The 12,664-nt window shown below is 33.5% G+C and overlaps 1 protein-coding gene across 5 annotated transcripts in view; it reads left to right on the forward strand.

Moving 5' to 3' along the window:
* Positions 1-12,664, forward strand: part of Ccdc91 (coiled-coil domain containing 91) — a 416,145-nt gene that overhangs the window by 243,271 nt on the left and 160,210 nt on the right. For all 5 annotated transcript variants that reach the window (XM_048802484.1, XM_048802482.1, XM_048802483.1 and 2 more), the window contains exon 12: positions 12,293-12,406. In XM_048802484.1, the coding sequence (XP_048658441.1) occupies positions 12,293-12,406 (114 nt within the window). The remainder of the gene's footprint in view (positions 1-12,292; positions 12,407-12,664) is intronic.

The raw sequence follows: 12,664 nt of genomic DNA on the forward strand, positions 1-12,664 counted from the left end.
AGCCACTCTCACAAGTACTAACTTACTTCATAAGATCAGCATTAACCTCTGAATGTAATACTCTCAGTGATCTAACCACCTTCCCCTAGGCACATGCCACCAAATGAAAACCTGTGGGACAAACCATAGCCTTTGTTAACCATTCTTTTTATATCTCCAGCCTTTGTTAACCATTCTTTTTATATTCTACTTCTATGAGATCAAGTTTTTAGATTTCACATGATTGATTCTATGTTTTTTGCCTCATGTCCCCAACTTATTTCACTTAATTAATGTATGCCAGGTTCATCCATATTACCATGGATGACAAGATTTTATTAATTTTTATGGCATTATAGTATTACATTGTGTGTGTATCATATTTCCTTTATCCATTTATTCATTGATAGTTGCAATTCCATATCTTGGCTATTGGGAATAAAACTGCAATAAACAAGAGAGTTCAGACATCTTTTCAAAATACTAATTTCATTTCCTTTGGCTAGGTACCTTGTGTGGGATTACTAGACCATGTAATTTTTAACTGCACTCAGTAAGAAACAGTATCTAGCTTACAACGACAAAAGCTAATTTCTAAAGCCATTCATTGTTTGATAATTATGGTAAGAGTGATTTTTATTCCAAAAATCTTTTTCAGCCCTGGGCTCAAAAATAATCACAGTAAATCTTTACCACCACTGCTAAGCTACTGAAATGCTGTATAGTATATCAAGTCAGGAATATTCAGTTTCACTTTATGACAAAACTTCAGAGAAATGATGATAAGTTAGTCCACAAAAACAGTGGAAGTTACTGTAAGCACTAATTATTCAATAATAGGTATAGATTTAATTTAAGTATTCAAAATAATTGATATGAATACTCATGAGTTTTAAATAACTTATCTTTTCATTAGAGTCACATCTGTCCAGCTAAGCCTTTTTTTGTTGTACAGACACAACCACATACACACTTGAGGGGGTGGGGGGGCAGGTGCTGGAAATAGAATACAGGGCCTTATGCATGCTAGGAAGCCCTCTATTCTTGAGCTTTATCTCCAACCCTGTTCCATACATATTATTAATAACATCACTTGTAACATAGTACATTCTACATCAGGTTGTACTGCATTAATGTTCCTAGATGCTTTTGAAGAAGATCTTATCTGTAGGTATTCCTTGTACACTGTCATGGAATTTGAGTCTTTAATCACTTCAAACTGATTCCTGAAATAAAAAATTCAACAGTGGAGCCATATCAGTAATATTTGACTCATAAAGAGACAAACAAAAATTACTCAAATCACTTACCATGTTTTCTAAAAAGTTATGCATAACAGTAGAATGTATTTTCACATATCATATATAAATAGAGTATAACTTCCCATTTTTGTGGTTGTACATGATGTGGAATTACACTGGTCATGTATTCATATACTAACATAGGAAAATTAGGTCTGATTCATTCTGCTGTCTTTCCCATTCCCATCCCGTCCCTCCCTCCCACTCCACCCTGACCAATCTAGTGAATCTGCCCTTCTCCCTTCTCCCCACCCCTCAGTCTCCACCTCCCCCCACCATTGTGAGTCAGCATTTGTATATCAGAAAGAACATTCAGCCTTTGGTTTGTAGTGATTGGCTTATTTCAATATATTGAAATAATATTCAGTATATTTCAATATATTCTCCAGTTCCATCCATTTACTGGCAAATGCAATCATTTCATTCTACTTTATGGCTAATAGTCCATTGTGTACATGTACCACATTTTTTTTTATCCATTCATCTGTTGTAGGGCACCTAGGTTGGTTCTATATCTTTGTTATTGTGAATTGAGCTGCTCTAAACATTGATGTGAGTCTTTATATAGAATGCTGATTTTAAGTATTTTGGGTATAAACTGAGGAGTGGGATAACTGGGTCAAATGGTGGTTCCATTCCAAGTTTTCTGAGGAAGCTCCATACTGCTTTCCAGAGTGGTTGCACCAATTTGTTGTCCCACCAGCAATGTATGAGTGTACCTTGTTCCCCACATCCTCACCAACATTTACTGTTACTTGTATTTTTTTTTTTTTTCCGGGGCAGTTACTGGGGATTGAACTCAGGAAGACTCAACCCCTGAGCCACATCACCAACCCTGTTTTGTATTTTGTTTAGCGACAAGATCTCACTGATTTACTTAGCACTTTGCGGTTGCTGAGGCTGGCTTTGAATTCAAGATCCTTCTGCCTCAGCCTCCTGAGCCACTGGGATTACAGGCATGTGCCACCACGCCCGGCTTGTATTCTTGATAACTGCTGTTCTGACTTGAGTAAGATGAAATCTTAAAGAGTAGTTTTGATTTGCATTTCTCTAATTGCTAGTGATATTGAACATTTTTTCATATATTTTTAACTGATCTTATTTCTTCTTCTTTGAAGTGCCTATGTAGTTTCTTTGCCCATTTATTGATTGGGTTATTTGGTTTTTTGGTGTTTTTTGAGTTCTTTATATATCCTAGAGATTAATGCTATATCTGAGGTGTAGGTAGCAGAGTTTTCCTCCCATTCTGTAGCCTCTCTGTTCACATTGTTGATTGTTTTCTTTGTTGTGAAGAAACTTTTTAGTTTGATTCCATCCCATTTTTTGATTCTTAATTTTCTTCTTCTGCTGGAGGAATCTTACTGGAGGAATTGATTCGTAAGCCGACATGATGAAGATTTGGCCTACTTTTTCTTCTGTTAGGTGCAGGGTCTCTGGTCTAATGCCTAGGTCCTTGATCTACTTTGAGTTGAGTTTTGTGCAGAGGTCCAATTTGATTTTGTTACATATAGATTTCCAGTTTTTCTATCACCATTTATTGAAGAGGCTATCTTTTCTCCAATGTATGTTTATGGCACCTTTGTCTAGTATGGGATAACTGTATTTATGTGGGTTTGTCTCATGTTTTTTTCTTCTATACTACTGGTCTTCGTGTCTTTTTTTTTTTTTTTTTTTTNNNNCTTATCACATATCCCCTCCATTTTTTTTTTTTTTTTTTTGCCACGTTTTTAATTGTTGATTTTGCTACCACTGTTCTACATCTGTTCAGTCAATTGTTATCACCAAAAGGGTATTAACTCCAAGCAAGTTTATTTTCTCAGGGCACGTTTATCTTGCTGCTTTTAATAATTTAATAAACTCGCCTTTGGTAAATGGCTTTTCCTGCTTGAATAACAAGATATCTACTAGAAAATGTAATTTGTTTGCAGGCTCACTGTATGTGTGTAGAAACTCTTTTGTTTTGAGGTATTCCATTTTAAGTTTTGTAATTTTCCCAAATCATTTCTTTCCTGGTATTTGGGGATGTTGTGATGAGTGCTTAATTTGGTAATGTAGACATATTGTATCCTTTAGGAATAATTATGGTCTTACCACATAATTAATACCATTTTTTGAACATCTAATTCAGTAACAAAATAACCCCACACTCCACCATGCCTTCACAGTGCAATGAAGTTCTTGTTACTTGTTTTGGCATAATACAACAATACTGTTAGAGCATGGGAATCTTCTTTACACACAAATGCAGACATGTTATAACTGCCTCACTATAATTTGTAATGTACCAAACAGTATGAATGATTGAGGCTGCTACCTGTGATCTCTTTGTAAATATTCTGCTCTGCCATGGTAGTGTGAAAGCAGCCATAGACAATATATAAAACAATCTGTTGTACTGTGTTCCAATAAAACTTTATATATGAAAAAACACTTGAATTGCATATAATTTTCACATCCTGAACTGTTTTATTCTCTCTTTTGTCTCAACCATTTAAAAAAATGTAAAGCCTATTTGAATAGTGTTATGATTTGGATATGAGTTGTCCCCCAGGGAACCTCATGCTAGACAATTCATGAATGTTCAGAGATGAAATAATTATGAAAGCTGTGATTTGATCGGTAAATTAATCCATTTGAGGGGTTAGTGAGTTGAATGAACTTTTAAGTAGTAACTGTAGACAGGGATTATGGATGAAGGAAGTAGGTCACTGGGGGCATGCTATTAAGGATTATATATTGGCCTTGGCTTCTTTCTTTCTCTCTCTTTCTGCCTCCCAGCTGCCATGAGCTGGGCAGCTTTTCTTCTTCCATGCCCTTCCACCATCATGAACTGTGTCATCTTGAGCCAAGAGCAGTGAAGTCATCCAGCCATGGACTGACCCTTTGAAACCATGAGCCCAAAATAAACTATTCCTGCTCTAAGTTTTTCTTGTCAGGTGATTTGGTCACAGTGATGAAAAGCTGACCAACACAAGTGGGTTGTACACAAACAGGCAACAACCCAGATTTGGCTCAGTAGTGGTAGTTTGCTAATTCTTGATCTAAATAAATGATTGTTAAGCCACTAAAATTGAAGGTGTTTGTTATACAACAAAAACTACTATATTGACTGTTTATCTACTCAAAACCATTAACTATCTAAACTGGGTAGATAAGAGGACTAAAAATGTCTATGTTTTGGATTTTGGAATTGTTCTAAGCAATACAAATTCTTTATACTTCATACTGAAAAGTCAAAAGTAATGCCTGAAATTGTAGAATGGGCAAAGTATATTATTTAGAGATAATTGAAAAGATAAGGAAAATGAAAAGAGATAAAGGGTTTTCTTCTGGGGTTTGGGAAACATGATGGAATTCATAATGGTCAGAGACTTAAGCATTATTGATATTTTTCTGTTCTTTGGTGAAGGGCATAGATATGCTGTTATTTTGTATAACATTGTATGTGTTAAAATTTTTTACATATATTAACATTTAATAATAACAACTTAGAAAGTTAAAATTTTATTCAGGGGAAAATACAATTACTGACTCATTTTTAACTAATCTGAAAGTCAGCCTTTACTCACTGCCTTCCTTCATTTGCAAGGTCTACCATCACCTTGAGAAAATCATCCTCCTAATCATAGGAATAATTCTGAGAGAGAGAACTTAGTATGCATGAACTCACGCCCAAGAAAGAAGAAACCTAATCCTTTCTTAATTAGCTATTAGAGTATTTCTAAAATTATTTTAGATATTTTTTCTCACTGGGTTAATATCAGACTTTTACAATAAATAGTAATTTATAACTGTTAAAATCTAAGAGGATTGAGATTGTAAGAATTATTGATAAAATGGGTAAATGGGCTTTCAAAGTCTCCCTAATAAACTTTGGCTTTGTTTAAGAACAATAAAGAACAACTTAAAAATTATGTGTAGAACAGGAAAGAAATTCACATTATATATTGTAGTTAAATATGTTGATTATAAAATACTAGAAAAAGGATTATGTGTTCCATTTTATTTAAGTTTCTAGTTTAATATCCAATTTTTTCCCATTGTTATTGAATCACATGCATGATGATAACACTGTCCATCAATAGTTCTTATAATATTATTCCATATCTACTGTGTGGTAGGAGCTCTGTTGGAATCAGGGTATATACACCTGAGGAAAATAGGCATTGGATATTCCCTCATGAATCTTATGTTCTGGTAAGGAAAATAATCATTAGATAAACACACATGAAAATATTCAAGGTCAACTATGTTGTGCACTAAAGATACGAGATACTCAGAGACAAAACAACAGAAAGATATGATTTAGGTCTGAACATGAAGAAAGACTTCTCCAAGGGAATGAAAAGATAGATAGGGTGCAGATGCCATTATGAAGGCATGTGTGCCAAGGCCCTGAGCCAGAGGAAGTATGGTACAGAGACAGGTTCAAAAGAAGGGTGTTAAGGTTGAAGCCCAGAGATTGTGATTCAGAGTGAAGAGCAAAGTGAGGCTAGAGAGGTAAGTTGGAGCCAGACATACTGTGTTTACATATTAGCAGTTTTTCTGATTTTGTGAATATAAACTGATTTGTGCATATTTATATACATAGTATAATGTAATTTTTCCAGATACACTGTGAAATTCGCCTGAATCTGTTTCAATATCTATATGGATAGTCTTTTAATTCTTCTAGCTCACTTAGAAAAGAGCATGTAATAATTTCTGCAATTTGAAATTAAGCTTTGAAACGTAATCATTCTGGCATTCCACAGATGCACATCTTCTATTTAGCCAGGCAAAGGCTAATGTAGCCCTGAAGAAAGAAACTGATATTTGAGGTATTATTTCTACATGTATAGAAAAGAAGCAAGAAAGAGACATCTCTGGGAAAGTTCTTTAAAAGCTTTTATGTTGATGTCCTGTAATTTGTTTTATCACTTAAAAAGGGAGGATATAAAATCTCTGCAGACTAGTTTTATTGGAGCATAAAAGCTAATAGCATACCTACACAACTTATTTCTTTGATTGTTCAGCAGTTTTGTTGCTCCTATATGGATAACTCCTCCCCCCACTACCACCTCTTCTTCAGTTTCCTTTTTATATTTATACCTTTATTTTTATTTATTTATTTTTATGTGGTGCTGAGGATCAAACCCAGTACCTCACACATGTTAGGTGAGCAATCTACCACTGAACAACAACCCTAGCCCCTCTTCTTCAGTTTCTGTTTATTCACTGTCTTGCTAATTTTTCTTCCTAAATATTTTTTCCTATCAGTTAAGATTTTCCCATTTACTCCATTGAACTTTTTCCTGGACTATGTTGTCATGTCCTAACGGGTCTCCTTGAGTATAGTTTTATCCCAAACAAATCCATCTTTTTTAGAGTCACAGGATGTTCCAACTGAGATAGAGATCTCATCATGACATGATAGGCACCAGTGGTGCACTACTATGTATGTTAAAGTCCAGGATATCTAACAGTGTTTACATTCATTGAACACTCACTAGGTGCCTGGGGAAGTCTCAAATATTTGACACAGATTAACCAGTCATTATAACCCACCTATTTTAAAAGATACTACTACTGTTTTCATTTTAAAAATCAGAGGCACATCTGTCCATGACTTACCTCACCAGCCTATTCTCTAGCCACACTTTTCCTTATGTTTCCTGCTGTGTGATACTAAAATTCCTGTACTTCATACATATAAGATTGCAATCCTCATGCTCCACTGCCCTGATTATAATTCTCTCCTCCTTCTCCTTTATTTGGGTAATCTCTTATTCTTTGAGATGCATTTCTTTCAGATTTCTTATACATTCTTCTTCTGTAGGTGTCCTCCTTCCATAATACTCTTATATGGATAACTCCTCCCCGCCTCTAAACCTCTATCATGACATATTCTATATTTTGTTGATACAGCCTGTATATTTGTTTTCCCAAATAAATTGTGAGCTTTTTGAGTGCAGAGACTAAGCCTGTTTATTTTTATAGAATTCAATATTCCCTCTGAAGAAAAACTTTGTTCCATTCCTTGCTCCAAAGTTAAATCAAATTATTATTAAATATAGTAACCAAACCTTTTTTTTTTTAAATCTATGTACCTGCTTAGTAAAACCTATGAACAGAGATATCTTGGTTCTTAAAAATTTACTTTTCTGATTATACAAACTTGTTTCATTTGGGGAGTTGCTTATTTTAGACACAAATGTTTCTCAATTTCCTAGTATCTTGCCTAACAATCTATATCAAATACCTCCAAATCACTATCCATAATGTTAGTTGTTTTAAATAGTAAATGAATGTTTACTAAATGAATGTTAGTTGTTTTAAATAGTAAAATTTAGGAAAGAATAAAAGTTGGGAAACTCCAGAAGATTTTCTCCCAACTTTACATGAAATTGTTCTATTTATACATTGGCATAACAGACACAGATTTCTGGCATATGTATCCTTAGATCACAACTGATCTCCATGAACACAGGGTGCTGTTTATCTAAGTAATATTTCTTCATATATAGCAAGGGAACAGAAATTTATCTTTTCCGGGCCTACAGCTAGTTTTAAGTTGAGAGTAAATTCTTAGAGACCATGATAAAGAGCCAACTTGTTTACTTTGGATATACCATTTAAGGTGAGGCAAGGATGACTGTGTAGAGTATGAGCCAAGGGTGCATTTGCTTGCTCATGGAAAGATAGTACAAGTCGTTGGGGCAGCATCAGTGCACATGCCAATACTGGTAGCTCTTTAAGCTTTAGGCTTCCCACTATCCAGTCTGGATATCTAGCTTCCTTTCCTTCCATTTCTCTCATAAGAACCCTCATCTGCACCCAGCAGTCTCAAACATACATTTGGGTTTTATCTTCATGCTCTTATGTCATATAAGCATTTGTTTCTAAATAGTGTTCAATATAGCCTACTCATATTGTTCCCTCAGTCTTCATCCTCATGCTTCTACTGTGAAGCACCTGTTAAATCTCAAGTCAGAGCCAACCTGTTTTCTAAGTCCTTCTCTAACCATAGGATACATCAACACTTCCTTCCTTAAATAAAACTCATAACTAATATCACCAGCACTCATTAACTACAGTGTCTTTGAAATCTACTTTTTTATACTGTTGTTTTAATTCCTGTGTACCTATATTTTGTTTCTGCAAGTAAATTTTAAACTCATCAAGAGAAAGACAAAAAAGCTTTCAGTATTTGGACGTTTTTCCCACATATAATAGATATTCAGAAAATAATTTGATAAATGAACATATGAAGAGAACTTGCTACCAACCACAAATCAGAACTGGGTATAATATGTAATACCTGTTCTTTTCCTTTTTAGTTGTCACTGATTTTCTAAGATGCATTTCTACAATCATGTTCAACTTTTAATATGACACATAATTAGATAATATGCATACATTGTGTTTGTAAACAAAAAATAAAGTAAGTTGAGCATGGTGGCACATGCCTGTAATTGCAGTAACTCAGGAGGCTGAGGCAGGAGAGTCACAAGTTCAAGGTCGGCCTCAGCAACTAAATAAAGCTCTAAGCAACTTAGGAGACCCTGTTTCAAAATAAAAATAAAAAAGGCTGGGGATGTGGCTCATTGGTAAAGTGCCCCTAGATTCAATTCCCACTACAAAAAAATTAAAAAATAAAGTAAGTGATTTCCCCAGAAAATTAAACAGCTCCATAATCATGTGATTTATAAGCCACAGACCAGAATTGAGTTGATTGCTGAGATTTGTTTCCCATAAATACTGTTTTTATAGTCTTGCAAAATTACACTGATAAAAAGTATACAATCTCAGGTGTTTTATTGGTTTGTGATTCTCTGATTACTGAAATGTATGGTGGATTTCATGGATGCCGGAGCAAAACTACACTTTTAAGAAATAAGGAGAAATTTTAAAATCTTATACAAAATGTCATATAAGCTTTCAGCGCTAAATGACTTTTAATATGACCTACTTTATCATAACGTTATAGAAATTAACTTTAGTCATTTAGTTTTAAAACATTAGTATGAAGAACTTTCTCTACATTTATAAACTCATGATGTAACCATTTCATTATACTTCTGCATATATTTTAGATGGTAAAAATATATTTAAAACATGACAATAAATGTGATAATATATCTTAACAGATAAATAACAGCATGTATATTATATGCTTGAATGTTTTTCTCTCCAAATTACTCACCTTAGGTTTGTAGTTCTCATTTGGTGACCAGCTAATGGGTAGATAGCAGGTGTTCTGCTTAACACAGATACTCCCTCACAGGGTAGAATTACCAATAGTGGTGTGAAGAGTGAGAAACCCTGCCTTACCCAATAGATTGTGTTAAAATGGTATTACCATCACTAAAACATTCTGGAAAATATTGTTTGCTTATTTACATATATTTACTGGTGACATTCCTCATTCCTTGTGGACTATTTTATATTAGATTAATTTCTCATGACTTAGGGGCAGTATACTTCAGCGATGGATGGAATCAATAAAATCTTCAGGCAGATATTCACAGGCATTTATATGCAAGCACACAAATTAGTTAATGCCACCTAATTTAGAATTTGGTCTGATTAGAGAATAGAAGGCTTAAACTTTATTTTTGTGTTATATTCAAATGAATATTTATTGACTAATAGTTTTTCAGGGTGAACTTCACAACCAAAAGTGTTACTTAACTTCCAACTGAGGAGTTGAAAACCAAAGGAAATTTCTAAGCAATACTTGGCCAGCTCAAAAATGGTAGATCCTCAAATATTTGGACTGAGAAGATAATATATACTCTCAGCCTCCCCAAAAAATGTCAGGTGAAAGACATATAGCTAACTCTTTTTTCTTTCAGATACAGCACGATTGTGTAAATTGAACCATCATTTTCAAACAGGCCTGATCAAATTTATTGATCTGTCCCTTGTTAGATAGAAATTCTGATTGATAGTTAATATATGATGGATTTATCTTTTACATTCAAATAATCCTAGTGCATGGTTATCTACAATTCTGAATTGCCCAGGGCTTAAAAACTACAGTTTTGTGATTCAGTGGGTGGCAAAACCCAACCTGAACTGATATGAAGTAATTTATACTTTTACCCACATAATGAAAATATTCATACTCTTCACTACAGAATTATTAGTGTGTTTTATTTCAGAGGGTTTAGTAACACATATTACATTTTTGGCCTTTTTAAATTTGGTAATTTTCAAATTACAAATTTGTAAAACATCAAAAAGAATTGTGATTGCAGATATTTTAATTTTAACTAATGTTATTGGTCTGCATTTTTTTAATTGCTATAATTTTTCAGCTTTATGTTTTTTCAAGTTGTGTTATTGTGTTATTCTGTTATTTTATCAAAGGAACTAAAGGCTAGTGTATTTAGTGATTGGAAATGTAATAGTAATGATTTTCAAAATAACCATTATATATACTTTCAACATTGTTACATAGTTTTATGTATTAGGAAGGGAATCCCAAAAATGATGTGTATACTAAAATTAGAGTGGGCAGAGTGAGTATTCAAGGACCTAAAAAAAAAGGCAGCATGTATATTGCCAATATTTCAACAGAGTGCTTAATAATAGTCACATAATAGTCTTTTTAAAATGCAGAATAAGATGCTGTTGTCCTTCAAATAAACAAAGGTTTTTTAAACTGATAGAGCTAAATGTAATCAAGGCTTTTAAGAAATAGGCATGCTCATGGGCTACTATGGGAAAAAACTTTATGTAAAATGTCAGAAGCCATAAAGAGTTTATATCCATTGGCCAAATAATTCCAAATTGTTTTCAATTGATTCAACATAAATATCTAACCACAAGGTTACATATATGGATGCTTCTTATTTTATTTAAAATAACTAAAATACCCATGAATAACAGTTAACAAGTTATTATGCAACTTTGTAATTAAATATAAATCATAAAATAATTTCTAATAGCTTAAAAAAGGATTCAAATTATATTTTAAGTTAAACATGTCAGAGTTAGACAGTATGTACATCTTAGGTCCTTATCTTCATGATGTCTAAGTCCACTTATATGTATAGATTGTTTTGTGGTTTTCTCTATTTTCAAAATAGTAGATATTTTCAGAATAGTGAATCCTTAATATTATTTTATATTTTATGGGTCATTTATACATATCTAAAATTGGGGAAAATGATGGCAAAACATAAACACACGAAGCAGAAAGCCCTCAAAAATAAAAAAATGAAGGAAATGTTCTGAGAAACTTCAAAGCACTTTGTAATTGTTCTTGTTCTCTAACAGATAAAGGATAGGACCTATATAAATAAATGAAACAAATTTTGTTATGTAATATACATTTCAACCCATGAGGCACTATTTTAGCAAAGAATATTCCAACTTCTTAATAAATGCTACATTTCTTTTATAGTATTTTAGCCTTTTTTCTCTTTGTCTGCCATTCTGAAAGCACTTAGGTACCTGATTTCTAATTCATTAATATGGGGAATACCTTTTTCTTCCCTAGGTCTCTATTTCAAATGTTAGCACACAGAGTAGAATTTTTACCTCTATTCATGGTGTCCAGCTCCCAACATCCTAACCTGGCAGGAGAACCAAACTAGCTGTAAATCTTACCACCCAGACCACACTTGATTATTGTATGATGGTAAAATTAAACGTGAATAAAACAGCATTAGGGTGTTCTTGGAAGAATAAACACAAGTTGGAAGTCTTATGTGGATAGTGCAAAGTACAGGAAGGCAATCAATCATGTAAACATCAAATGAAAGGTTGGTAAGGAAGCCATTGGAGTCTGTCAGGCGCTCCCTGCAATAAATGGCTTATTCCATTTCTTTTCCCTTTAACTCAGTTTAGGAAAGAGTTCTGCGAAATCTGTAACAGATCCCATTTTATAAGTTCATACTCCTGTTTAAAGGTAAGCTTTGAACAGAGCTCCCACCTACTGAAGAGTATTTCTGGTTTATATAAAATGGACACAAATATGTCTTGGTACGACCTTGCTGAGTTTTTCCTCTTTCCACAAACAGGAAACTGTTAAGGCAGCAATAATAGAAGAACAGAAGCGAAGTGAAAAGGCTGTAGAAGAGGCAGTGAAAAGAACAAGAGATGAATTGATAGAATATGTAAAAGAACAGAAAAGGGTAAGTATCTTCTGAAAATTTTAATTTGTGCTTCCATGAACTGAAGCAGTAGCTTTCATATACTAACATAAACTTTAAAGATATTTAAAATGTCCTTTTTCATAGAAGTGGAAATCCTTAAGATTATTTTTCATATATAATTATACATCCTAATAGTTAAATTTATAAACATAAATTCCATCTATCAGCTCAAAAGGAACAGTGAATAATTTCTTGCTAGTCTTCTAGTAACTTCCAACTTAGCATTGCACTCATTAC

The sequence above is a fragment of the Marmota marmota genome, unplaced genomic scaffold (assembly GCF_001458135.2).
Source record: "Marmota marmota marmota unplaced genomic scaffold, marMar, whole genome shotgun sequence".
Lineage (NCBI taxonomy): Eukaryota > Metazoa > Chordata > Mammalia > Rodentia > Sciuridae > Marmota > Marmota marmota.